Source organism: Bubalus bubalis, chromosome 4 (genome assembly GCF_019923935.1).
Source record: "Bubalus bubalis isolate 160015118507 breed Murrah chromosome 4, NDDB_SH_1, whole genome shotgun sequence".
NCBI classification, from domain to species: Eukaryota; Metazoa; Chordata; class Mammalia; order Artiodactyla; family Bovidae; genus Bubalus; species Bubalus bubalis.
In genome coordinates, this window is record NC_059160.1 from 94239302 (window position 1) to 94267161 (window position 27860).

The window sequence follows — 27860 nt, forward strand, 5'->3', positions numbered from 1 at the left end:
TGAAAGTTGGAGCAGGCTCTGAGCGCTCCCGCGTCTGCCCGCTGCCTGCGAGCCCCCGGCCCCCTGCACGCGCCTGGCCCGGCCCGGCACCGATCCCGGCCTTGCGGTTCTCCCGGGGGTCGCACTGGGGGCTGGGAGGCCTCTCTGGGCTCCCCACGCAGAGCAACGCACTCAAACCGCAAAAAAAAAAAAAAAAAAAAAGGCCGCATGGGTTTGGTTGGGGGTAGAGTGGGACCCCGGGTTGGCCGCATTGGTCTCCGGCCCCACACAGGCCTTTCTTCCTGTCTTTGGTAGTTTGGGGTCCTCGGCTTCTGAACCCCGGACCCCCAAAGGCCAGAAAGGCTGCATCATCCAGGCCCCAGGTCGCCCCCGCCCACTCCCCGGAGTAGGGAGGGAGGCGCCGGAGCTAGCAGGGCAGCCCCCGGCCCGCGCCAGGATTCTTGCGAAACGTGGCGGAGGCGGAGAGCCGAGGGGAAGAAGACCGCCGGGATCTGAGCCCTTCTGCAGGGCCTGAGCGATTCAAGGACATCTCGGAAAAGAAAGCCTGGAAACTGATCTCTCGCCTGCTCTGGGACTCCTGACGTGGCCGGGACCAAATTCCTTCTTCCTTACTTCTCCAGCCCGTCTTTTCCTTACTGTTTCTTCTCCCCTCAAACTAGGCCAGTGAAGAGCGCAGCCAGACCCTAGCCCTTCCCCAGCTCAGGCCGTCTTTCCTAAGCCCAGCCAGAGAAACCTGAGTGGATGTAGGGGGTGAGGTATTGAGGGGGTCTCCCGGAGGAAAAAAATCCGCCAGAGTTTTCCAGACCTTCCAGATCCCCTCCAGCGCCTCCACCAGCGGAGGGGGGGGGGGGGCCGAAGGGGGGCTTCCCCTGGCAGGGGCGGAGATTTCCTGGGGAGAGACAGGCAGGAAAGAATAAGACTTGGAGCTAGGGGAGGGGGGTCGGAAAGGGGCCTAATGGCTGCCGAGGCCCTGGTCTCAGGCTGTGAAGGTAGACCAGGCGCCTGCCCTGCCCACCCCCCACCCCCCTGCCCCCAACCAGGTCCTTTGGGAGACCTCCAGATCGCTCAGAAATTGCTCTCCCTTGGACCTTCTGAACCCAGGTCCCTGGAAAGCCTGGTTCAGAGGCCTTTTCCCCAAAGGGCACAAAACAGGCCTTTTCCTTTGCCCTGCTCATATAATATTTGTAGAAGCTTGGATTTTGCTTCTCCATGCCCTCAATGAACATGTATTTTCCATCCAAAATACTTGGCATGGGTACCACACGAAGGTCATACACAGGGATGCTGAGCAGTCCTCCAGTTCATTATGTCTGATTCTTTACCTAGGCTGCTAGCCACTCACCCACCCACACACACAATTGAAAATTGCCTTGATGTCCCTCTGGAGTCCCTGGGGTGATGAGGAGGCCTACCGATCTTCCCCTGGCTCCTTACCTCCAGGCTTACCCCAAAGTCCCCAGCAATCTTAGTCCCAGGAGCCCTCTATCTAGCTCTGTCCACCCAGGACCACTCCTCATGGGCATCCTGTCTACCTCTCCAGAGGCTGGGTTCATTTTCTCAGTCTGACAGGCACCTCCTCAGCGGTATCAGGGCTCCGGGGCCTCAAAGGAAAGGGACCTGGACCCTTGATTTAGAGAACCTGAGATAAGGCTCCTCCAGCCTGGGTTGGGGCTCTCCTACCTCAATCCCCTTCTCAGCCATTTTTGAACATTGAAACTCCCTGGGGTTGTGGAGGATGGGGCTATCCGTTATCAAAAAACGCTCTGCGCATCCTGGTGAAGCCTTATCTCCAGTTAAAATTAAATACAATTTAAAAGGCCATTTCAGGAGTTTATTGCTGCAACACCCAGCTTCTTCTCTACAGGGTAGAAAATCCTGAGAGGCCTGAAGGCCAGCCAACAAGCCAGGATGCAATTCCTCCAAGTAGGCACCAGGTGTCGCTGTGGGCTTGTTGTCCCGGCTACCCCCCAATTCCAAGAACCATTTTTTTTTTTTCCTCCCCCTTCTCTCCTTTTCTCTCTGTCTCACTCCCTCTCCCCCTTGGTTGGGCTTTGCCAACATATCAAGATGCGTTTCGCCGGCTTCCATCACTAACCTCCCGGAGGTCATCAAGCCAAATTTATGAGTGGCCGCTCGAGTCACGTGACTCTATTTAAGGCTCCCTTATTTGGGAAGAGCGCATAGGATAAAGAAAGAGATATCTCCACCTATAAATTGTGCACTTTGGAGAACAAAAAACCCCTCAACTTCAAAGAGTCACAAATCACCCTTAATCAAAAAGGGTGCAGAAATTTTTTTTGGGCCCTCCCCGCCATGAGCTCCTACGTAGCCAATTCATTCTATAAGCAGAGCCCCAATATCCCTGCCTATAACATGCAAACTTGTGGGAACTATGGATCGGCCTCAGAGGTGCAGGCATCCAGGTACTGCTACGGCGGATTGGACTTAAGCATCACTTTCCCACCGCCTGCGCCTTCCAACTCTCTCCACGGGGTAGACATGGCTGCCAACCCCCGGGCTCACCCCGACCGCCCCGCCTGCAGCGCCGCAGCCGCTCCGGGACACGCTCTGGGCAGAGATGAAGCGGCTCCTCTGAACCCCGGGATGTACAGTCAGAAGGCGGCTCGCCCAGCGCTGGAGGAGCGAGCTAAGAGCAGTGGGGAGATCAAAGAGGAGCAGGCGCAGACAGGGCAGCCTGCCGGACTGAGCCAGCCACCGGCCGCGCCACAGATTTACCCGTGGATGACCAAACTGCACATGAGCCACGGTAAACTTTAGGACTTCATTTTGCGCGCTCGGGTCCGCCTGGGTTTTATAGGCCATGCGGGGCAAATAAAGAAAAAAAACCTGCGGCCATAAATTTTACGATCCAGGCATCAATGGCTCGTAAAACTGTCCACTAAAAGGCTTAGAGGCTGTGTGCGCCCAAATTTACGACGACATAATTGGATCATAGGAACAAAACGTGTATAAAAGGCAATATTCAATTTTTGGGGGAGAGGGAGGGAGTTAAAAAAATAGAGGGATCTGAAGGGTGAGGAGCGCGGGGCTCCAGAGCGGGGATCCCCCCGCGGTCCCTCCTCCCTCCCCTGCGGAGCCGGCTCGGCCGCCGCTTGCGGCTCCGGAGGATTCCAGCGACTCGGGAGGGGCGGGAGGGGGGTCCCCGGTGCTCGGATCTCGAGGGTGCTTATTGTTCGGTCCGAGCCTGGGTCTCCCTCTCCCCCCACTCCCAGCCCCTCCGGCTGCTGAGTGAAGGCTGCGGCGGAAAGTTTCCTGCCTGGGCGGAGGCTCCTCTCCCGGGGCCAGGCTGGGCTGGGCCGGGCCCGCCTGCGGCCCGCCGGGCCTGTCCGGCCCCGCTCGCGTCTTCTCCCTCTGGCCGCGGGTGGGGGCCTGGGGCTGGGATGGGGACGCTGGGGTGCTGCACGCTATTCACCCCTTCCTGGCTTGGGGGGTTTATATTCCAGAGACAGACGGCAAGCGGTCCCGAACCAGTTACACGCGCTACCAGACTCTGGAACTAGAAAAAGAATTCCACTTTAACCGCTACCTCACTCGCCGCAGGCGCATAGAGATCGCCAACAACTTGTGTCTCAACGAGAGACAGATCAAGATCTGGTTCCAGAACCGCAGGATGAAGTGGAAGAAAGATTCCAAAATGAAAAGCAAAGAGGCTCTCTAGAGGCATCGGGGAGGCCCGCCGAGAGCACCCCGAGCCCGCTTCGGTCCCGCGCCTTTCCCTGTCGGTTTTTCCTCTCTAGATATCTTGGGGGCAAGAACGGGGGCTGGAGCGCCGGTTCCCCACCTCAGACAAAAGCTCTTTCCCTTGGCATTGCGCATCCCTACCGACCCCAGGTTCCCGCGGGGCTGCCCGCGCCGACCGGACTCCCCTCAGTTCTGCTCAGCACCGTGGTCCGGGACAAGTTCCGCAGGGGACCCCCAGACGGCTGTGGCACAGGAGCTGGTGCTGAGCGAACCTGGCTTGGGCCGCCTCTCAGAATTCCTGCCCCAGCGTGGGCCGCCGGGGTTCAGGTGGGCCCTGCCGCCGCGGCAGGCCCCACGCCCGGACCCTGCGGCCTCGCCCTCTCCTTTGTTCGGGCTTAGGCGGGCCAGGCGGGCTGCCGGCTTGGTGAGAGCATGGTTGTGCTTGGCAAACCCCGGCACCATCTCGGGGTGCTTCTTTGTAGCCACTCAACTCGATGCTCATTTTTTAAATGGTCTGCATATGAAAGGGGGAGATGACTGTCTGCCTAGGGCCCCCTCGGCTGCCCTATGCTCTCTAAACCTGCGCCCCCTCAACCCCAAAACCCGGAAACCCGTCCAGCCTGCGCTCTCTGCATGTCCTCTCAGGCCCCCAGCCTCAGACCGCTAGCTAGCTCAACTATTGGGGTTCCCTACTACTAGACCCCACAAAGGTTCTAGAGGCTCCTGGCTGCCCAGTAGTCCTTGCCACGACTTTCGGTGTCCTTCTGCCCATCGCTATTGTCCAACTATTTATTAACTCCACATCTTTCCTGAAACTATATTTTTGTCATATCAAATAAAGACAAAGAGAGAACAGGACGAAAGATACAGTGGCTCCTCTCTGTTTGGGGGGCATGTATTGGGAAAAGTGTCTAAATGGGCTGCGGGGTGTTGGGGAAGGCCCACAGCCTTCCAGCGGCTCCTTCAAAAGAATTTTAGGAGAGTCTAGGAGCATTGAGTAGAGGCAGGTGAAACTGAGCCCTTTTCCTAACCCTGGCTCCAAGAAGAACCTCTTGGGGAAGGGGAGGACACCCAGACCGTCTCTACTGCCTTTTCCTGTGCTGTGGCTGTCCTAATCATTCAGGCCTCAGTACCCACTCCCACCCTGACTGGGTGAATCTGAGGCCTCTAGACTGACCGCCGCACGCATTGCATGCCAGAGCTAATCTGCAGGGACCAGGGATCCATGGCTCCCAGGTGCTCAAACTCAGGCCCTCCTGGGCCTTTGAAGAGCTCTCTCAAGGCTAGGTGGTCTCTGAGGGGCCTCACTGGACATAGAGGAAGGGTTGAGCTCTCAGTCTAGGGGCCTATTTGGTCGCCCAGACGATGCTCAGAAAGAGTTGGTACTGCTTGGTAGAGGGGCACTGCAGGAGGAAGTGTGTGACCTTTGTTGGGGGTGGGGAGCAGTGGGGCAACCTGCAGTTTGTACCTGCCTGGCCGGAAATGTTCAGATTGTCTTCCCCACGTTCTAGAGCCTAGGGCTATGCAGACAATTAGCTGGGAAAGGAGCTGCGTAGACCAGTGCCTGAGTCGCGTCTGTTGGCCCGCCATCATTTATCTCAGTCTCAGAGATTTTGTGTGGAGGGGGAGGGGGAGCTAAAGAGAAGGGGGAAACGCAGAGAATTCAGGTGGTGCCTGAGGCTGGCCTAGGCCCAGAACTGCTCTGCCCCAGGCTCCTGGGATGGGATGAAGGAAAGAAGTACTTTACGGGAGAAACAAATGTGGGAAGGGTCCATAAAACTTTACTGCATTTCCTCTCCTGCCTCCCACGACGGGGTAATTTCCTGGAGCCAAGCCTAGGCCCCCCACACTGGGGGGCGGGGGCCAGTTCGGGAGCTGGGCTCGGAGGCTGTTCCAGCAGCCAAGAGGGAGAGGGAGCAGAGAGGATCTGGGGAGGGGGAAGGGGAATATTTATGATTATTAACGCTGATGCTACTTGGATTTATTATAAGGCTGGACTTCTCTGCATCCTACTGCTTAAGCTGCCAGTCTGTCTTTTATTTATTTTTTTTGAAAGATCCAAGAGCCTTGCCTCACTCCATGCCTAACACACAGGAGGTCTTACACAAGTTTCTTGAACTGCACCCCTGGCTACACCCTTCGTCTTCTCAGAGCACTCACCAGGTTAGGGCACCCGTAATGTCTCTCTTCCATTAGCTCACAGCAGTCAACCCAGCCCAGCACCAACTCATCTCTCTCAAGCCCCCTTCCTCTCAAATAAAATGTGTGATTTTCTTCAGGGAGTTATTTTAATTTTTTCTCCATGCTGAGTAAAACTATTGGGCGAGCAGTGAAGCATGGAGAAGCACTGGCGTCTCCAGTGGGTAACAGTTAACTAAGAAAGAGGCCGTGGCACCCACCAGCACCCACCCCAGCCTCCCTGACTGCCAGGGGACAGGCTCTGTGCTTCCTCCCCATTGGCGGTGGGGGTGGGGGTGGGGGGAGGGATGCACCACCCCAGGGGGAAAACCAGGGGTGGAGGCAGTGTGACAGACCTGCTGAGCAGGGTGCACAGATGCCTTCTCCCCACAGGGTTTGGGCCTCTTTCCCTGGAGGAGCTGGAGGACTTGGGTAGACAGAGCCGTGCCAGCCAGTTTTCCACCCTCTGTCACAGTCTGCAGGCCTGCGCCCAGGCCCCAGCCTCTGCTTCAGCGGCATCAGCGACCATAACCTAGACAGAGGCTACAAATCTACTCCCGTGCACTGGGAGTGGGTGCAGCCCAGACCCCTGCTTTCACCGCGAGCAGAGGCCTCTGTGTTGGAGTCTGGGGTGGTTCCCCTACCAGCCAGCCTCCTAGAACGATCTTCAAGTACTAGGGTTTGGCATTGCTCTGGGGGAGTTTAATGGAGGGGCTTCTGGGTCTGACCAGAGACCACGGAGCCTGCATCTCCACTCCACCCTGGAACCCACCCCCTCTGGCAGCGAGAAATAAGGGGAAGAAACATGACTTACCTTCCCGGGGGAGTGGGAAGAGGGGTACACGGCCCACTCTGAACAATTAGAGGATAGAGGAGGAAAAAAAAAATAGGAGGAAGAAAAATATCAACACAACCTTGAAGGCGACAGGTCCTTATGGAAATAAGTAAGTAAGTAAATAAATAAATAAGGATCCACTCCTCCCCCCCCTCCCCACCCTGCAAGGGGTGTGTGGGGGTGGGGCAAAGGAGCAGCAAAAGGGCTTTTTAGTGTAACCGAGCATTGGAGAAATACGCATGGCTTCTATGTGAATTTAGGAGTTTGAAACTTTTGGAGGTTATTTATGTGAATGGCCTGAAGGCAAGCCCGTGAGTGGCTCTTGGGGGACCACGTGATGTCATTAAACCAAGTTTTATGGTGTAGGGAGAGCTGACAAACCCACAATATATTTACATCATATATAATCTTAACTGTCCAGCCACGCAGCTGCTGGTGAGGTTTAATGCTAGGACAGAGGGCCTGGCAGTTAGAGGGGATTACGGCGCTGGGGATGATGGTGAGAGAGGTTACATCTTCGCAAATGAATCCCAGGCGAACGCTGTAAGTTAATTTTCTCTCTCTCTGACCCTTTCTCCCATTTACTTAATGTCCCCCCAACCCCGCTCCAGATAGGAGGCAGTTCCCACTCATTAAGGGGAGGGGAAGAAGGCCTCCCCAGGCCATGGTGGGAGAGAAAGAGAAGCCGCTGGGAGGTAGAAGGATGGGGGAGTTTGTCTCCTCAGACCAGCCCTCCCCACTCCCAGCCCCTTAGTTCCTCCAAATGCAAGTTAACTGGGGTAAAGAGAGACTTGGATTCTTTAGAGCTTCACTAGGTCTCCCTGACCCCCTTTCCCTTCTCAATTGGGAAGAAAGACAGCGGCAGACACAGGGATGTTTGGTGTTTGTAGGACTGTGTAAACTCTAGGCGCAAGCGCAAAGGGCCTCTGGGGCCTTTGTCCTGGGGAGGGGCCAGTTCAGCCTTGGCCAGTGGCCCAGAGTCCAGGCAGGGCGGGCAGCTGGGGAGGGGGCCAGGGAAGGAGAGTTTGAGACTACTGAGCCTGCGACCTGAAACGGCAGAAGCATTTTAAAGATAGAGGATGGAGCCCAGGAGGTCCCCAAACATTCTTTCTTTCTTCACCACCAGACCTAAATCGGCAGCTGTCCCAGTCTCCGCAGTCTGGGGGTCTTAGCCGGTCTGGGGCCAGTATGGTTTCATGCCTTCCTCTCCCTCTAGCTGTTGAGATCTTTCCTGGTGTCCCCAGCACTGGCCTGAGGTAAAACTAGGCCCGGGAGGCCAGGAGGCTCCTGCTGTGAGTGGAGTATAAATGGGTGTGGGAGTGGAGGTAACATCTTTATTAAGCCTGGCCAGGGAAGTCCCTCAGCTCTGAGGAGAGAGTGGCCTCTGGGGGAAGGAGCATTCAGGACCCAATATGGGTTTGCACCCTGGGGCCAGTCTCAGGCTTGGGCTCCCTTCAAGTTTCTAGGAACGTTCCTTCCTAGAGGTGTCGTGGGACATGGAGGCACGTGTCCTCCACACCTTCGAGTGTGTACCCTACCTGACAACCTAGGAACTCAGGTACTCTGAAGGGGCCAGGGATTCCGAAGCCGGGCCAAAAGGCGGCCCTTCGAGGGTGTAGCCTCTTAAGTCCTGGGAAAGGGAAGGGGAGCGGATGGGGAGAGGGAGTGAGCCGCCTGGAGGGACTGACTGCCCTGGGGGCTAGCAGCTCTGGGTGCCTGCGGTGTGGAGAGGTGCGGTTGGGTGACTGGAAGAGGACACTGCTACTGAGCCCCTGCCGCCCAAGAGACTGAGGCAGAAGCAGGCAATCAAGCAGAGGCAGGGAGTCCAGGCAGACTCTGGCAGGGTGAGGGGGGACAGAGACCCAAAGACACTGGGCACTGGGCGTCAGAGCTGGAGCCGCATCCCTCAGGGGACTGTTGCCTGTGTGAGGAGCACAGGCACCCTGGTGGAAAAGTCCAGAAGCCTCCCCTCTGGGTCCTCAGTCCCTCACAACCCACCTGCCCCACCAGCCTCCCACACCTTTATGTTCCGGGAAAGTGGCAGGATCCCAACGGACTCCTTCCAGTGGCCCAGAGGAGAATTAACTTTCCTGTTCTTTATGGGCCCTCCTCCCTTCTCCTCCTCCCCACTAGTCCAATTTGGAGAGTTTCTGGAAACTTTCCATTCAAGCAGCAGGGAGATGGGAGTTTCCCTTGGTCTATAACTTGACTCTTCCCCTCCCTCTGGCCTCCCTAGTACTTCAGGGAGCAAATCTAATGGTCTTCAATAAAGAATTTAAGCAGGGCCAAAGTTCCACACCCAGGCAAGACTCACCACCTTCCCCCACTCCTGGCGAGATCGCAGGCCTAGTTCTCTCAGCTCTGTGTAGCAGGGTGAGCGTGTTTCTGTTTTACAGACTTACATAGCATTTCTTGGAGGGTTTCTATAACTTCCTCGTCTTCTTTTCCTGTTTCTTAGGCTCAAAAGTTCCATGTAAATATCACCCCTTAATAGACCCTCCTTCCTCTCAAATAATTTGCCAGAGCGGTTTTTTTTTCTTCTTTTGTTTTGTAGGACTAATATAAAGGGAAGTAGTAGTAGTACAACAGGTCTTGAAATTTTTGGTTCTCCCACCCCTCCCCCACACTGGAATTAGGTTTCTCTAGAGTAGGGGGATGGGCAGTCCATCAGGTGCCCCAACTAACCTGGAAAGCTTTTAATTTTGTTTCTAGGTCTTTAACCCTAGAAGAGGTCAAGCAACCAATCAGAAATGTGCTAAGCAGGGTCACATGGCCTCCACTAACCAATCAGCCAAAAAGGTCTCACCCTTCCCTGCTTTCTTCTTCCTCCTCCCTCCCCACCACCCTCTTTAGTTTCTGGGTCCTCCCTCTCTATGATGTGAAGGGAATAAGTGATGCTGAGAATATTCTAGCCCCTTCCCTCTGTCCCTTACCCAGCTCTCAGGAGTCTGCGGCTTTTGTCCTCTAGTTCTAACAAAGTTGTATTTCGAGGTCAATCTCAATTGTACTGGGACTGGAAGTTGTATGGGCATCCTCTGCATTACTCCATGTTCTCCTGTGTGATCTTACCCAATTCCCTGCACTTTACAGATATGCCCTTTCAATTAGGCTGTACAGTGGGTGTGGATGCAAACTCCAGCCCTGAATTCAAATTCTGTGATTATTCCCTATATACTTACTTTGCACACCTTTTCGTTTTTATTCTCTTCCGATCCTCTTGAGCACAGGTGGAGTGACTAGAAGCGATCTCTTTCAATTTTCTTCCTGGAAATGCTCCAGAAGTCACTAGCTTTATCAAAGCGCCTCTGGCATGGTTGGGGAAGGCAGCAAAAGTGGAGACTTTTTGAAAGTTGTGTTTGGTACCTTTAGTTTGTTGAGTAACTTCAAGTCTGGAAAAGGGAATCAGCACAGAAAACCAGGACCCTTGCCTCACTGCTCTCATATGAAACAGTTGATGGATTTAAGTCCCCTTCCTTTCCATTCTTTTAACAAGATATGCCACTGCTGCTGCTTTATCCTGGCCAATGGCTATCAAAGGACACAGCCACTGAAGATGTGGGTTTTAGTGTTTATATTTACATGGGTCAGGTCAGAATAAGCAATGGGTGATAAACTATTTCTGAGCAAAACAGCTGATGGTGCAGACAGTGTGCGTGTATGGCAGGAGTGCGTGTGTCTCCTGAACACTTGGACTGGGCCCTGAGCCAACTGACTTGCTTTTCAGGTCCAGACCCAGGCATTTCATCCCCCATCCCTCAGTCTCCAGGGCTTTGTTGCAGGGTTAATTTTCTGATTGAGTTCCACCCCACCCCAGCCACCCCCCCAGCCCCCCCGCCCCCCCAGCAACCTCCCCTTCTCCCTGCTGATCTCCGGCCCTCTTTGAGCTGACTGAGCAGCAGGAGTTCTGATGGGTGGTGTCCCCAGACATCCAAGCCCTCCTCTGGGGGTGTCAAGGGATAGCCCAGTTTGAGCTGGGCTTTGTCAGCATCTCCGTGGTGGTAGTTTGCTTTCTAGGTGGGGCTGATTTGGGGACAATGCCACAGGCCAGGTGGGAAGGATTAGAATGAAAAGCCAGAGGGAGGGCAGCTCTTCTCAGAAACCACTGGGCCCTCACTTCCCAAGTTACCTTCAATCCCACCATTCTACTGACTTCTTTCATGAACTAGAATTAGAGCACACAAACTTATTTTTCCCTGGTAGATGGTATGGTAATCTTGTCTAAGACCAATCCTCACCTCTAGTGTGGATATCTCATGCTGGAGTTTCCAGATTCCATGAAACTAAGGCAAGAAGAGGGGAGAGGTGTGGCTGGCTCCTTCTAAGCAGGCACTGGAAGAGAGCTTTTATTGCCTCAGCCCCTCCTAATATCCAGGTCAACTTTATCTGTCTCTTTGCCTCTCCCTCTCTTTGTGTAATTACTTTGGGTTGAGTTTCTCAGCGGAAACATCATTGTCCAGGGCTTCAGTTCTGTGCTTTCTTTTCCTGAAGAGACAAGCACTGTTCTGAGCCTCCTCCTCAGTGGGATTGTAGACCCTGGAGCCCTTAGCTGTGGAGAAGGGAGAGAATCTGGATTCAAGACCCCCCAAGCTAGGGCTCTTTGGCTTTCTGAGATTCAATTTAAAGAAGAGGCTAGCTGTTAGAGAGCCAGGAATATCTCATCCTTTTTACTAGGTCTTTGTAAACCTCAATGGTGTACCTGTTCTAGTACTTCCCTTCACTGCTTTGATAGGGCCCCAGGAGCCCAAGGAGTCTGGACTGAGGAGCTGAAGTAATAGAGATCTCTTTGTCCTTGAGTCCTACAGAAGAACTCTGGGATCCATTTTCTTCTTCCACTGCTAGGAAGATCCACTGTGTGGGGAGTGGGAGGGAAATGAAATTTAGGACTTGGGAAAGTTGGGCTGTCTAGAACCTTGTTCAGCTTCTGATGACCAGGCCTTAGAAGCTACAATGAAAGGTTGACCAGAAGGCTCTGGGTATGCTGAGGAGCAAGTACAGGAAGGAGGCCACTTCTCTACAGCTGACTCAAACACAGAGAAAGCTCTGCCATGATGTGCAGCCCCATATTGGGGGATGGGATGGTGGAATGTGTGGGCTTAATTCCCTGGGATCTCTTTAGTTCTGCATGTGTCACAGCTCTGACAGAGTTAGAGGAGGCTAGGTTCTGCCCTTGAAAGATTCCCACTTCTCCCAGCCCCCAGCCCAGAACATCACACACAAAAGTATATGTATGTGGCCAAGTATGGTATTAAAGAGGTCAGAAGCCCAGGCGGGACACAGTAAACCAGCCTTAAACTAACTTCCCAGTCCTTGTCCTGCTCTATTCTTCCCATCAGCCCAGCCTGAAGACCATTTGTCCTCCCCCTCCACACTCATGCCCTCAAGCCCCAAGCAACTGTTGAGTTTCTTCCTTTCTGCTTCCCTGGAAAACCAAACCCCTGGAGCAGCCCCCACAGAGGGTGGCAGCCAGGCTCTCGGTGATCTTTAGTGTCCTGTTGGCCTGTTGAGTTGTAGGAGGGTTGGAAGGCAGTGTGGGACCATGAGGCCAGATCCTTATCTGATCAAATCCACTCTTCAGGCTCAAACTCCAAATATCTCAGGGCTGCTTCTTTGCTCAGATAGTAGAGAAAATTCTTGTCTATAAAATGCTTCTTTAAAAAGTTAATTTTCTGGCTGGAAAACCCAGCATGTGTGTGTGTGTGTGTGTGAATGAAGAGAGTAAGGGTCAGGTCCCTCATTTTGGATTGTGTCTCTCCCCCTCCTCTGGGTGGAGGATGGGGATGTGGGCTGAGGCTTTATTGAGGGTGCTTTTCCTGTTGGGAGTAGTGGTGGGTCATAAAACCTAGAGGAGGTTGTTTTGATCTGGTGACTTCTCAGGAAGTAGCATTTGAGCTTTTGCTTTGTAAATCACTCTCCTCCAAACTGGCCAACTAGATTGGATTGCACTTCCCCAAGCCCACCTGGGGCCCTTCTTACTTCTCTTTCCCCAGTAAACCAAAGCAGAAAAATCAAAGCAAGTCCAGGGGCCCCAGATCCTCTGCCTCCAATATGAAAAGGGCTCACTGGTGATTTGACCCCTCTAAATTCGGCATGTTCTGGGTGGTATGGCCATAGTTCTCCTTAAAATTCCAGATTTAAAAATCATACCATCTTTCATTTTCTTTTGCTCATGCAGACTTTGGTTCCCCCAACCCCTCAGTTAAAAAACAAGTAACATGGAAGGTAATCAGCTTCTGAGTCTGGTGGTAGATACAATGACTCCTGGGGGCACTACTCTCTTGTGGGGCTGCCGTCTCCCTGTGATGCATTTCCTGAGCCCCAAACCCCTTCTTGACAAGGTGGGACTTTGGGTGTGTAAGAGAGAGCTCATGAAGAGAGGGGATGAGACTGAGGCATCATCTAAGCATTATATGAATGGAGGAAATTCTCTGCAGTCAGTGACTGGGATTTATGTAATTAAGATGCATGCTGGGGTGTGAGTGAAAGCCCACAGCCTCCTTACTAACTGAACTGTAGCAAAAAAAAAAAAAAAAAAGCATTTTACCTAAATGGCTCCATTTTGTAATGTTAATGACCCTTTCCCTCCTAAAGACACCCCTGCTTCTCAAGGGTCCCTCTGCCAGCTTTGGGCTAGGGAGCTAAAGGGAAAAGAAGTAAAGAGGCTTCTATCTCTGTCTCAGTTCAGGCTACAAGTTAGGATGCTTTCAGGCCCAGACATCAGGGCTCCTATCCATAGCCAGAGAAATGCCCCATATGCTGGAAATGACGCCATAGATTATATGAATTCCTGGGCCCTCTTAGCACTTACTTGCACAGGCTCCAGTTTACTCTCCTTCATTTCCCAGAGAAGTCTGGGTTGGGGCATCCCAAACCCACAACCATCAGAGAATCTCCCTCATTCCTAAGGCTTGATGCAAATACACTGCCTTTATAGAAAGCTGAGCACTTCCATAGCTGTATACGGGAAAATATATTTATAGATCGCTCCGTGTATAATAGGATGTATGTTTTCCATCTCTCTCTACTCCACATTTAAATGCAGATTTATAGATCTTTAGATTTATAGATCCACAGTGAACATAACAGTCCTCTGTCAGATTTCTGTGTGCACATTACCAATCTCTCTATAGTGCTGGATGTATAGGCTGGGATGTATTGGTACAGCACTCCCTAAATATCTGGATGAATATTTGGTGAGCTTTTTCTTTCCCCTTGGTTGGAAAAAGACTCTTGAGTGTGTTGCTCAATCTCTATTTTGAAAAATTTATCTAGATTTATGCAAAAGCCCCAACTCATAAAATAGCTACATATTGAAGCTACATATTTGGAGATCTTTATAGTCTTTGCAGTTTTGCTGCAAACTTAAATATTTGAAAGTATGTTTAGAGATGGTTCCATAATACATGTATCTATATGTAGGGGCATAGATCTCCCTCCAGAAGGATATAAACTTAATTCATCTCTCTGTCTATCTCTGTGTCAATAAAGACGTCAGGTGAGTGTCTTTATTGGGGATAGGGAACAAATATCTTTCTGGCTGTTTTGCTTATTAAAGAGAGTGATTCTGTTGCTGTCTTCAAGGTTCCCACTAAAGAGAGTCCAAAGGAGTTAGTTGCCTCCTAAAAACCTGCTCTAGGGACCACAGCCCTCTCCAGGCTTTCCCTGTGACTTGAAATCCCAGCCCAGTCTCCCCAACCTGCAGGACCTCCCAGAACAGCTGCTAAGAAGGGAGAGAAGAGGGAAGAGTCCTAGGACTATGCTACTCTTGGCTCCCAGGGTGGAGAGGTTGAGGGAGGGAAGCATGAGTCTCCCCAACACAACTGGGCCTTTGAAATTTGGGGAAAGATGTTCAAGTCTCCCCCTATTTTTGGAGGGTGCCCAAATAGTGCGAGGGTCACTGCCCTACCCATAAATGCCTCCTCCCCAATTGTTCTTGGTGCCCAGGGCCCAATTAAGCGGCTGCCTCACTCTCGGCAGCCGAGCTCTTATCGGCCGGGGATTGATGCCTCCGCGGCTCCTGTATATCATTTCCAAGATTTTTTCTGTCCAACTCCTCGGCTCCTTCGGCTTCCGCGGCTTTGACTAATGATTGTTACAGATGCCAACGTCTCCAGAATCCTAATAGCCAGGCAGGCGGACTCTTATTTACCCGGCAACATTGCCGCGGGGGAAGGGGGGCTGGGGGAGCAAGGATTGGGATGTTGCAGGTTGTGGGGGACAGGGGAGAAGGTTATGATCAACTCAAGTTTCCCTGAACTTCTTCCCCAGTGAGAAAGACATTCCCAACTCCCTCCTCTGCCTGAGGGAAAAACAGAATCATAAAATAGGGCTAATAGTAACTCATAGTTTGCCTCGTTGGAAAAGATCAAAGAATGAACAGGACATGGGAGAATAATCAGAGAAGTGTTTATTACTTGTAAATAGATGAGAGATTAAGCAGGAGACCAGCAGTTTAGGGAGGAAAAAGGAGGGTTTCTTTTCTTTTTTTGTCCGGAGGAGGAGAGACAGGGAAAGTCAGCCACGGTGGGAGAAGGGGCTCCTTTTTAAGTTTTCGCGTCTTCCCCGTCCTCTCCCCACCCCAAATCTAGTCTTCCCATCCGTGAAAATGCCTCCCCTTTTTCCCTTTCTTCGCCTCACCTTCGGTCACTCCGGTGTAGGGATGACCCGCGTGTTGCCGACCCGGGTGCCTCCTCCCAGAGGCCGCTCGGGTGCCCGCTGGGGCTGCCGGAGTGCTGGGGCCTCTGTCTGGGGGTGGGGAGAAAATCAGACCCAACAGCCCACTGCGGGCTGGGGGTCGCCGGCCCTGCGGTTCCACGCGGGCCGAGTGGCGGAAAGTTGCAGCCGAATCCGCTTCTCCGGCGCTTCTGGGCCGCCAGCGGGGCCAGGTCTTTGGGGGGAGCGGCTGGAGTTCCCCGCCGAGCCTGCAGCCTGGGCATCGCGCTTCCTCGGGTCTCCATCCTGACCTTCCCAGACACACATACTTCATGCCGGTGAAGAGACAAAAAAGCTGAGCGGCCCGGCTCCGAGCCCAGGCGTGGAGTGCTCACTCCAACCCGGAATATTTTTCTATCAGAGAATAATGGAGCACAAAATAATTCAGCAGAGCGGATGGGCAGGAGCGCAGTGTGGGAGCCCCGCGCGGTGGCCCGGCTGCACAGCGGGCTGCGCCGCCCAGCCCCGGAAGACCATTTCGTTGGAGTGTAGAGCGAGGCCGCAGCCCAGCCCCGACCCAGCAGCCCGAGGGCCAGTCTCTAAATGACGGCCCTTCAAGAGGACTCGGAAATGCAAAAAGGGAGCCGAAAAATTTAAACAGTCTGAAGGTAGAGGCGTCCCGGCGCGGCCAAAGCGAAAATCAATCACGTAATTAAAACGGGGAGAGGGCGAGGCCAGAGGTTGGGGGTCCCGGGTTCCGAGGAGGCGGCCAAGGTATGGGCCGAGGCGGGTGAGTGGCCCGGGGATGGGGCTCGCCCGCCACGGCCCGGAGCGCGAGGGGCTGCGGGAAGGTTTATCACAGATCGCTATTGATTCCTGCTCGTCTGGGGAGAGCAGGCTGCGTGTCCTCCTCCAGGCCGGATCCTGAAACCGACCGATGGGCCTTTCCGGGCTCCCTCATTTTTTATGGGGTTCCGGCACGCAGTGAAAGACGGCTCCCCAGATCCCAGGAGTGCCCGAATCTGTCCAGGCAAGTTTGTCTGAGAGTGCAGGTGGCACCAAGACATGGCCTCCGGGTTTAAGGGGATAGAGGAAGGTGGTACCCTAGTTTCAGGCACTTACATGTTCCCCTTGGTCTGGATTCCCCCTGCCTGGGAATCCAGGCTTGCCTTTGGAATGACTCTTATCTAAGGAGGGAGGCTTGGAAGGGATGTGGGTAGGCTTATCAAGGGGAAACTTGGGCCTGAGCTAACTGGATCCCTTAGGGGTCCCAGGGACCCCAGAGAAGGAAAGGGAACAGTTTCTGGAGGAAGGAAAGAAGGCACACAGGGAGCTCTGTTTGTGAAGAAATGATGTTCTTGTTATTATTGAGGTTAATGATGGTAATGATTGGGTATGGCTGGGTCAGCCTGAAAGAAGAGCTCTCCACAGCCCTTTCTCACAGAGGCTTCTCTGGAGAAGTCACTGGCTCTCCGACCTAGCTGTAATTGGGGAGAATAAAATGAAGACCTTTCCTCCCTTTCCCTGCCCTTTCCTCCCCCACTCCTTAAGAACTCCAGGAAAAAAGGGGACACCTTGTAAAATCTTCATCACCCACCCCAATAATTTCCCCTCTGCTCTCTCCAGTAAAACGCATCATTTGGGGGCACTGGGCTTTTGCCAGGCACCCTTCTTATGAAGTTCAGCAAGCAGTTCCTGGGCCAAGTCCCCACTAATGAATTCTGTTTCTGACTCTGGAGGAGACCCAGGATTCTCTTGCCTGCTCCATGGAATTCTCCCTCTATCCTTGTCTCTGCCTTCCTTGGTCCAGGGTGCCTCAACCCATGAGTCCCTGGAAGCTCAGAGGCCAAGAACAGATTAGAGTATTTTGAGATGCCCTCATCAACCCCAAAAGGAATCCCACCTTCCTATCGGCTTCTTAATTCTGGGAGCACCAGGTCAGCTCTCTGGAAGCTACCCTAAGCCAGCCTAATTCCTAAATCTTTCAAAACCACATTTAGAGTGCTTTAAAAGTAAAAGTCCTTTCACCCCCCTCTAACAGGAAAGTTCAAGTTAGAAATACTCAGCAGCGCAAGCTTCTTGCAGCACTGTCAGAATTTTTCAATAACAACAACAAAAATAAGAATTAAAGCTTTCATCAAGGGGAGAAAGGGACACCCCCACCCTAGTTTTAAAGAGGATATAATCCTGCAGCCTTGGACGAGAGTGGGGAGCAGGGGTCAGTGAGGCCAGGATGAGCAAAGAAGAGGATGGGGAACCCAACCTCTAACTAACAATTTCTCCAGCATAAAAATGAAACATCAAATTCGTTAGCCCAGGGCCTTCATTTTTCCCCTTCCACATTATAACTAGTTATTGAACTCACTGGAAGATCTAAAGGCCATTTGCGAAGAGACAAATTTCAATGGAGTTTCCCCATCAATAACCCCATGGCAGTGACCTATTGGAACAAGTCAAACACCCGAGGTGAAATGCAGGTCACTCTGTCTAACCAATATTAAAATGCGGCCACTTTTTAAAAAGCCACTTTAAATGAGATTTGAGGAAAATTGAATTCCAAGGAAGGCAAAGCAAGGAGGGGGAAATTCACGAGAGGACCCTGCTTATGGTCTCCGAACAAACAGGAGAAATTCATCTTTAATATTTTAAAGGGGGGCAAATTAACATTCCATGATTGCTTTTTTTTTTTGAGACTATAAGCGATTCCAGGAGAAAAAAAAGGTTGAGTATTTTCTGGTGACACGTCTGGGTTATTAAAATCATTTTAGACCAATTCATTACTTTTACTGACAAGAGATTTAAGAAAAAATCAATTAAGCATTTGCATATTCTTTTGCATACATTAGCCCTGCCTGCTGGCATTAGAAGGGGACAAAACACATACATATATACATATACACACACAGCGGGGAAAATGGGAGCCTTCCTTTATTTTGGGGTTTGCAAGTTGCTTGGAGAAAAAAAATAAAAAATGGAATGAATTACTTGATGGTATACCATCTAAAAGTCAAATTTATTTGAGGAAGAGGAAAGAGACATGTTGCAATGTTTAATCTCTAAAACAACAACAAAAACCATATACACACGCGCGCGCGCACAGTCACATCCTGTCCTTCTGAGAGTGGGGAAAGGAATGACACCTTATTTTCCCTCTCTTTGCCCGCCAAATCCTGAGTTGGCTCTCACTATTTTTCTCCCTAGGAAAATCCAGGGAGTCTGAGAGGTGAGATTTTAATGCAGCAGAGAATCAGTGGAGTCGCTGAGGTCTCTCAGCCGGCAGCTTGTTACTGGGGAGGGGAGGAATATGGGTTATCCAACGGTCAGTATGGTAATGCGGGCACAATAAGGCCTCGCACACAATGGACACATATTTTTCTTCAGCGGTGTCAGAAGGGAAGCGCTTTGTACTAAAACACGTTTCCGAAAGAGAAACCAGATCGAGATTTAGAAAGAGTATGGGGTGGGGGGGGGGGGGGGGCGGATGCGGGTAGCATTCAGAGAGTGATTGTTTGGAGGCTGGCAAAAGGTGATCAGAAAAAATAAAAAAAAATAAAATTGGGGCTGAGAGAGGTAGAGGGCAGAGCAGGGGTTGGAGATCCCTGGGCTGATGAGGCAGGAGGGCAAAACACAAAAGGAGATACAAGGATTCATCACGGACAAGAGCCGCTTTAGTGCCCCCCCAACCCATTAAGCTAACGCTAAGTACAGGAGCCCTCAGAAGGGATCTTATTTCTATGCTCGCAATAATATCCAGGTGAAAATGTTTGTATGTGTGTGTCTGTGTAGCGGACTCTGGCTTGCTGTTTTCTTCATGTGATAGGCGACTTTCTTGCTACTGAGATATAGGAGCCCAAAGAGAGTTTTTTTGGTAAATGATGTAGATGCATGTGGACAAATTTGGGGAAATCTCCCAGATTTTACTTTCTGGGTCCGAATGTCAAATTAGCTGTGCAAACCTGGAAAGAAAACTCCATGTATTTATGGCTGCATAAGGAGGCACTTAATACATCAATAAATATTAATAGTATGAATGCACATGGACTTGGCATTCAGTTGAGGGCATCTGAACTCTCTTGGATCTGACTACACGCACTGGCCCAAAGTGGGTTTCGTGCTCCCCTTCCCTCGACCCACCTGCAGGAGCTCAGAATCCTGGGGAGTGGGGGTGTAAGATGGGCCGTGCCTTGGAAAGTACTTCTTAGCAAGCCCAAGAGGGTGAAAAGAAGGAAGAAAAGCAAGTTGAGGCGGGGGCAGGGCTGGTAGAAGGTGACAGTGAGGGCTGGGAGGAGGGGAGCCAGGTGGAGGTGAGACTATTCCTGGCCAGCATAGGGTGGGGCAGCCTGATCCAGGTGCAGGCCTAGAAGGGAGGATGGGGGTGGGGCTGGAAGGCTTTCTCCTTCAGCAACCTTTCCCCCACCCTACCTGAGCTCTTGGAGTTCTGCCTCTCCCCAGGTGGGGGGCTGGGGCTGGGTTCAGAATTTTTCTGTAGGACAGCAGTCAGCATTGGTTTCCCTTTGGCACTTCTAACAACTTGTAATTAACCCACCCCCCAGCACCAATAATAAACCAACTAAGCAGCAGCCTTCACCTTCTGACAGTCTCAAGCTCCTCTTCCAACCAAACCAGCCAATCTTCACACGCAGAGGGTCCCGGATAAGAGTGGGCAGGAGTTCTCAACCAACTTTGGAAATTTGAGAATCGCCTCTAAGAGGTGGTCAGCCTCCAGGGAATTCCGGTTCTCTCACCCATCTAGTGGCAGCAAGTGGGCACTGACCTCTGGGCAAGAGGTTTCCAGGGACTCCCAAGCACTGGCTCTTGGTGAGCCTAGGGTGACGGTAGGGGGCTTGAACATGGCAGGAAGAAAGGTGGTCACGGGCCCAGGCAGAGGGAATCAGTCCTTTGGGGCATCTGCTGTGGCCCAGCTCTCCAGCCTCAAAGTGAGCCCTAATTTGGAAGTGAGAACCCTCTCTGGCATCCCAAAGGTGGTGAGAGACAGGTTGGGAATCTCCTGCCTTCAGCCTCCCTCTCGCAACGGTTTTATTTTTTTCCCTTTCCCCTCCTCATTCCCTTAATTGCAGATGTTCTAATTAAACCCTCAAATAGTTGTTATGCCGTTTTAAAAGGTACTTATTCAAGTGTCAACCAGGCTGGGCTGGGAGGAGGCAGCGTAGGGCGGCGAATTAAAGGTAGATTGACTAATCACAGCGGCGATCATAATAATAAAATCAGAGGGGAAAAAAATCACATTACGACTTTTCGTGGAAAGGAGGGAGCAGGCAGCCAGCGGCCGCCAGCCCTGCACCGCCGCCGACACAAAGAGTGCGGGCGATTCCGCGAGACTGATTTATGACGTTTTACAGCCCTATAAAAGCTGTAGCGACGAGGCAAGCGCTCCTACCACCGCTGGCAGATTTAGTCTAATAAATAAAACATAAACAGTTAACTTTATGTGTCACTTTTATTGTTATCAAGTAAAATATAGCCGAGCCCCGGCAAGCTATGATTTTAAACTATAATTGTTATCAAGTGCAACAAGGGGACCCAGCTCCCTCCCTGGGTTCTCCCTTCTGCCACCCCCACCAACTCTGAGTTATGGGATCAGTTAATTAGAATTGGTGGCATGACGTGGCCACCCCTAGCTGGGGGGGGGGGTGTCAGAAAGCAGCTCTTCTTGCCCCCTCCCTCCTCCATGGCCCTGCCACCCCATCAAGGCTATTCCTGTGGGTGGGTGGCAAGAGAGAGGGGAGGGCGCAGGAATGGACTGGAGACCCCCAAGTCCCGCCCAGCCTCCCCAGCTTCGTGAGCTCACCCCTCAGCTTTTGGAAGGCAGCCTGGAGCTGACCCTTGGGGATGCGTGTTTACATGTAAACACATGTGTTACATGGATACAGTCCCTGGCCGGAAGCAGGCTCTACTCACGCAGGCCTTCCTCCTAGCTAGGTCTGCCCTCTGTGGGGATGGAGAAGGAAGAGCTCCCAGGGCCTTGGCTGGGCACCATCCCAGGGGACTGGCCCCTGGCAGAGTGCTCTCCTCCTTGCCCCAAGTCCTCGGGAACCGGCCTTGGAGGTAGTTGTCAGAAAGCGGCAGGCCAGGCAGAATGGAGAGCAGAAACAACTGCCAGCGGAAGAGATCCTCTGCTCTGGGCTGGGCAGGGAGGGTCAGTGGGCACTTGGGGAGGGCAAGGCTTCTGAACTATGCTTTTGCCAACCACTTCCTGTCTCTCTTCAGCGGGGGCTCAACCCCCAGACCTCCAGAAATGACGTCAGAATCATTTGCATCCCGCTGCCTCTACCTGCCTGGTCCAGCTGGGACCCTGCCTCGCCGGCCCCCTGGCCAGAGGGTTGGGTGAGTGTGTATGGAGAAGAGGGCTGGACTCTGGTCTCCTTGGATGAGGGGGTACCACAGGCTCACCAGCCTCCTGGGCTCAGCCTGGGCCCCTCCCCATCCAACCGCCACTCCAGTCCTCATTCAACTTCCTCTTCCTGCGAAAGAGGGGCGCTGCCCCGTGACCTACACAGATTGAGACAGGATCGCCATGAATGGGGATCTCTGGAAAAGCTCGGGAGCCGAGGCCCGAAGGGTACACCGGAGGTCCAACGGGAGACTCTGGGAGGGGGCTGAATCACAGCCTCCCAACAGCCTCCCAATGCCCAGGCTTTGGAAAGGAGCTGGGGGCTTCCCATCTCCTTTGGCAGGGGAGCGTTGTCAGTCGGAGGGGTGTGTACTGGGGGCACCCCAGCCCCTGCCAGCTAACCCCACATCATCACCACCACCACCCCCCAGCACCACCACCACCACCACACACAAAAAAAATTGGATACATTTTGAATAAAGCGATTCGGTTCCTTATCCGGGGACTGGGTTGCTCCGTGTGATTGGCCGGCGGAGTCACATGGTGAAAGTAACTTTACAGGGTCGCTAGCTAGTAGGAGGGCTTTATGGAGCAGAAAAACGACAAAGCGAGAAAAATTATTTTCCACTCCAGAAATTAATGATCATGAGCTCGTATTTGATGGACTCTAACTACATCGATCCGAAATTTCCTCCATGCGAAGAATATTCGCAAAATAGCTACATCCCTGAACACAGTCCGGAATATTACGGCCGGACCAGGGAATCGGGATTCCAGCATCACCACCAGGAGCTGTACCCACCACCGCCTCCGCGCCCTAGCTACCCTGAGCGCCAGTATAGCTGCACCAGTCTCCAGGGGCCAGGCAATTCGCGAGGCCACGGGCCAGCCCAGGCGGGCCACCACCACCCCGAGAAATCACAGCCGCTCTGCGAGCCGGCGCCTCTCTCAGGCGCCTCCGCCTCCCCGTCCCCAGCCCCGCCAGCCTGCAGCCAGCCAGCCCCTGACCATCCCTCCAGCGCCGCCAGCAAGCAACCCATAGTCTACCCATGGATGAAAAAAATCCACGTTAGCACGGGTAGGCAACTTTGCTTTTTGCTCTCCCCCTCCCCTCTTCCCCGGCGCTCCCCACCCTCCTCGGCCCCCGCCGGCCCCGTCCTCCTTTCTCTCCTTCCCCCTCTCTCTCCAGGAGCGACTCTGGGTTAGCACAATTGAACTGGATTTACGAGCGAGAATGGGTAATTACATCCCCCATAAATTTTATGGCTTAGCTACTCTGGGCAGTCCGAGCCATGTGCTACGATCTGTTATGTATGTGTGAAAACTATGCTCGCTTTCTAAGGGCGCATAAATAATTCAGTGTCGTTACAATGAGGATTCCCCTCTTATTACACTACAAAGTCTCCAGCTCCCTTCAACTTCTTTATAACCCATTTAGCTTGATGACTTTATTTCCATCACCCCCTCCTCCTGTTTCAACAGAGCTGAGGATGGGGTGAGGGTGGGGGGCGGGGAGCCTGCTGCCTTTGAACCCCACTATTTGCTTTCCCCCCTCCCCTCAGTGAACCCCAATTATAACGGAGGGGAACCCAAGCGCTCGAGGACAGCCTACACCCGGCAGCAAGTCCTGGAATTAGAGAAAGAGTTTCATTACAATCGCTACCTGACCCGAAGGAGAAGGATCGAGATCGCCCACTCGCTGTGCCTCTCTGAGAGGCAGATCAAAATCTGGTTCCAAAACCGTCGCATGAAATGGAAGAAGGACCACCGACTTCCCAACACCAAAGTCAGGTCAGCGCCCCCGGCCGGCGCTGCGCCCAGCACCCTCTCCGCAGCCACCCCGGGCACTTCTGAAGACCACTCCCAGAGCGCCACGCCGCCGGAGCAGCAACGGGCAGAGGACATTACCAGGTTATAAAACATAACTCACACCCTGCCCCTATCCCAGGCCCCCCATCCTCCCCTCACACACAAATTGACTCTTATTTATAGAATTTAATATATATATATATTTTGGTTCTTTTCTCTCTTCCTCCCACCTTCCCCCTTGTCAGTTCCAAACAGACAAAACAGATAAACAAGCCCCCTGCCCTTCTCATCTTTCCACTGTTAAGGACCCTTTTAAGCATGTGATGTTGTCTTAGCATGGTACCTGCTGGTTTTTTGTTATTGTTTTTTTTAAGGCCATTTTGGGGGGTTATTTATTTTTTAAGGGAAAAAAAACTGCAAAAATTATATATTGCAAGGTGTGATGGTCTGGTTTGGGTGCATTTCAGGGGAAATGAGGAAAAGAAAAAAGGAAAAAGATTTTTAAGCCAGTACTCCTCCTCCTCCTCCTTCCCCCCTCTTTCCTTAGGCCCTTTGCATTGAAAATGCACCAGGGGAGGTTAGTGAGGGGGAAGTCATTTTAAGGAGAACAAAGCTATGAAGTTCTTTTGTATTATTGTTGGGGGGAGCTGGGAGGAGAAGGGGGAAGACAGCAGACAAAGCTAAATGCATCTGGAGAGCCTCTCAGAGCTGTTCAGTTTGAGGAGCCAAAAGAAAATAAAAATGAACTTTCAGTTCAGAGAGGCAGTCTATAGGTAGAACACCCCACCCCACCCCCCATCGTGGTTATTGTGTTTTTGGACTGAATTTACTTGATTATTGTAAAACTTGCAATAAAGAATTTTAGTGTCGATGTGAAATGCCCCGTGATCAATAATAAACCAGTGGATGTGAATTAGTTTTACGTCAGTGTCTGATGGTTTCTTTTTCTCCCCCTTCTCCTTCTGGCCTGGTAACATCCCACCTTCTCTCTAGAGTTGCTGAAGTTTACTCTAAGCAAATACACAAATCTTAACTCTCAACTCCAGTTTCCCAAGGTCCTTAGAAGATCCAGCAATAGGTTTGAGGCAGAGGATGTCAGAAGAGGGGATGTGGAAGAGTAGGGCACTCCCTCCCTGAGTCTGTAGGGGCCAGACTCTCCTGGGGGGTCTCACTTTTCTAGAGTTAAGCTGGTGCCTTCTTTGTCTCTTCCTCTCTCCTCTCTTCTGCCTTCCCTCTGGTGAGTAGGCCTGCCTAATTTGCAGATTAGAAGGCAAGTTTAGGGAGTGGGGACGAAGAAGAGTTTTCATCTTTGGGGAGTTCTTTGGGGCTGAAGGATTAGGAAGATGCCTCTCAACATGCCTGTTCTCATAAAAGAAGAAACATTTTGAGCTGGTGATTCTAAAGCAGCAAAGTGACCTGTCAGGGTGGCTTTTCTGTTTGTTTAGACTTGGAAAGAAGGGTGAAGTGGAGGCCAGAGGCCTGGGAGGCCCTCTTGCATGGGTAGGCCTCAAAGCCTGATGCCTGGAGATAATGAAGCACTCTTATTCCCCGCTCCCCGCCACCCTCCCCCCCCCACCCCCCGCCCCAACTTTTATCATGGACCTGCTAGATGTTGAGAAAAGACACAGGGAGAGGCAGGGGGATCACCTTTCTTCCTACAACCTCCCAGGTCTCCATAGGACTTGAAGATTGGAGGAACAAGACTTCCTGCTTGTAAGAAAAATTTTTTAAAATTGCTTCCTTGGGGGCTAAAACAAACAAAAAACTGATTTGGATTGCCTGAATGATTACTTTAAGCCAGAGACTCCAAAGAATTCTAGTCCTGAAGACCAGGCTCTGAGCAAGGCCTGCTCGAATTTTTGCTTGCTTGTTGGGAGAAGGTAAAGGGGTAGTTGGTGAGCTTCTCCGACAGTTTATCCAAATATCAGGATGGAGGGCTGTCAGAAGTAGAAAAGAGAGGAATAAGAGATCTGGGATAAGTAGGGAAGCCATGGGTACTGCTGTCCTCTCGCCTCAAATTCTGGAGTGAAAGGCAACAGAGGAACCAAGTTATGAAAAGCTGTTTGATATGCTTTGGATTTATTTCCTCTTGAACCACTTGCTGGGGGTGTGTGTGTGTGTGTGTGTGTGTGTGTGTGTGCTGGGGTCCTGTAGGTCTACTTTCCCCTCCCTCAATGGTGCCCTGGGGACAGCAAAACATGCTGCCCACAGTGTGAGGAAGCAGGGCCAACAATTATCTGGAGTGATTTTATGTAATCAAGTGAATTAGGGGCCAAATCTGACTGTAGCTCCCATCATCTTGATGCAATTGGCTTTGGGGCAGGAAAAGGGGGTCTAGTTGCTCTTAGGAAAAGGGAAGGTGTGAGAGGGGGACCTGGAAGTCTTTCCAATCCCTTAAGGAAGTTAAGATGGAAAGACAGGGCAATGGAAATTAAGATTCATAATCTTTTCCTAACTTTGCTCACTTGGTTTCAGGGGAATATATTCTTTCTCCTCCCTAAAGTGGAAGGGATGAACACAGGGGAGGGAAATTCACTATCTTCTATATGTTAAGATGAACTTGCTAAAGGTACACACTCTTGTTCGAGAAAAGCAGTATAAAAGGATTGGGACAGTTCTTTTATTTTTCCTTCTTTAGGAGCTTCTGTTTTAAATTCCTCTTCCTTTTAAATTCCTCTTCTCACACATCCACATGTAGTCACTCTCTGTGTATCTCAGTCTGAAAAGCAGAAACATCAGACATCCATAGTTTGACAAATAAAACTAAACCCTCTTGTATTTGAGTTTTGGAAAAATTTGGCCTCTGGCCTTCCCTCCAGTGGGTTCCATTCTTTGCTCTTTCCCCAAAACTCTCCTTTGCCTTGGACCTGACCACCTGGAATGGGATCAGGCTCTCGGAGATGAGTGGGATGTCCAGTGTAGGGGGCCAACCTGAGCCCCTAGCTCTAGCTGTCTTGACCCACTGGACGCTGCTACAGCCTCACTGGGAAGCTGAGGGTCAGGGCTTTTATTGAAGTTGGATTGAACAGTGGGGAAAGCCTGGGGGAGGGTGGGGAAGACAGCCCAGGTTCATGGGGAGGACACAGCATTTTCTCTCCCATCGCCTTTATATTCGGCAGCGCCTCTGACCTCTCCCCCACCCCCAGCTCCGACCCTCCCAAGCCAGCCCTAGCTCAGCCCCCTGTCTCCAGACAGGATGCCACAGCTTCTGTGGGGCTGGGGATTTCTTGCCCCGAGTAATGGGAGAGGCAAGGCGCATGAATGCCTGCTAGCGTATTGTGTGTGTCTCTCCAATGGCTAAGTAAAAAGAAGACGGGGTGAAACCGGCAACACCAATCTTCCAAGGTCCTTCTCTCCAAGCACCAGGAGATCCCCACAGGTCAAAAATCCCCTTGACATGTAAGTAGTTAGCACTCATATGCTCTGGGGGCAAGGAGCACAGCAATTTCAACTCTATCTCTATTTGCCATTCAATTTTTATTTCAACGCCCCGTCTTGGGGAGGGAAGGCGGGAAATCCAATCAGGAGCGGTGAACTTCTGCTTGGGGAAAAAACTAGAGTATCTGAGCCGAGGAGAGTACCTGGGGAACGAAGAAACTTGTCTCCCAAAGGAGACAAGAGACTCTTTCTCTAAGAGTGGAGAAAGTGAGCCTGGGGGCGGGGGCGGGGGTGGGGGAAGGACTGAGGAACTTTGCTTGTCTGAGGGCCTCTCACTGCCGCTTGTGTGAAGTTTCCTACAAAGTTTTCTCTGCAATCTGTGCATTAGCTTTTTTTGAGCATAGACTTGGCGGATTGCAATCCAGGGACGCCTTCCCGCTGTTAGATGTATGTATCTGTGTGTATTTGGGGGACCACTAAGGAAGACAAACAGTTAAGGGTTTCTCCGGAGCTTGGGGTCAGGGTACCCTCTGCTAGGCACGGTTTGTCTGCTTTTCTAAGACTAGAGAGACTGATTCTGAAGGGGTGCTATGGTGGGGAGGAGAAGCCTGCTGGGGCAATTTTACCATCTTTTTCTCAGCTTTCTGCCCAGTCCTGGGGAAGTGTGGTTCACAAAGCCACTTCTCATGGTTTTCCACAGCTTCTATCTGCACCCCACCTTTGGAGAGCTAATTTTTATGAAAATGTTCCCCTTTCAAGAAATTCTTTTTAGGCTTGGAAAAAGAGATGGAGGAACCCCCAACTTCAGCGGCAATCAGCGCAGCGGGAATATTTATTACCTCTCTGGATATCATTACCTAAGAATACAATTTTATGAACTTCCTAATCTGTTAGCTTGATTTATCTGGGTGGGTAGGGGCCCAAAATAAACATTTAGGGGATTTAGTAGGAAAAAAA

At 51.8% G+C, this 27860-nt stretch overlaps 2 protein-coding genes across 4 annotated transcripts; both read left to right on the plus strand.

Annotated features, from left to right (window-relative positions):
- Window positions 1-1007: 1007 nt before the first annotated feature.
- On the plus strand, window positions 1008-5031 carry HOXC5 (homeobox C5). The gene is made up of 2 exons (XM_006063724.4): window positions 1008-2767; window positions 3465-5031. The coding sequence occupies exons 1-2, from the start codon at window positions 2314-2316 to the stop codon at window positions 3677-3679; spliced, it is 669 nt and encodes a 222-aa protein (XP_006063786.1). The 5' UTR covers window positions 1008-2313; the 3' UTR covers window positions 3680-5031.
- A 2001-nt stretch (window positions 5032-7032) lies between these two features.
- Window positions 7033-24447, plus strand: HOXC4 (homeobox C4). Of its 3 annotated transcripts, none has more exons than XM_044941798.1 (3): window positions 7033-7258; window positions 21593-22794; window positions 23279-24447. In XM_044941798.1, the coding sequence occupies exons 2-3, from the start codon at window positions 22356-22358 to the stop codon at window positions 23632-23634; spliced, it is 795 nt and encodes a 264-aa protein (XP_044797733.1). In that variant the 5' UTR covers window positions 7033-7258; window positions 21593-22355; the 3' UTR covers window positions 23635-24447. The 3 variants fall into 3 exon arrangements, with proteins under 3 accessions (XP_044797733.1, XP_044797732.1, XP_044797731.1); XM_044941797.2 differs by lacking the exon at window positions 7033-7258 and adding an exon at window positions 14906-21430; XM_044941796.2 differs by lacking the exon at window positions 7033-7258 and having other exon boundaries at window positions 14906-22794.
- Window positions 24448-27860: the final 3413 nt, after the last annotated feature.

Bases quoted from the DNA above. Each gene is read 5' to 3' on its own strand.
- HOXC4 (XM_044941798.1), top strand. From the start codon at position 22,356: ATGATCATGAGCTCGTATTTGATGGACTCTAACTACATCGATCCGAAA. The intron at 22,795-23,278 runs GTAGGCAACTTT...CCCTCCCCTCAG, and splicing joins AAAAATCCACGTTAGCACGG to TGAACCCCAATTATAACGGA.
- HOXC5 (XM_006063724.4), top strand. From the start codon at position 2,314: ATGAGCTCCTACGTAGCCAATTCATTCTATAAGCAGAGCCCCAATATC. The intron at 2,768-3,464 runs GTAAACTTTAGG...TTTATATTCCAG, and splicing joins CAAACTGCACATGAGCCACG to AGACAGACGGCAAGCGGTCC.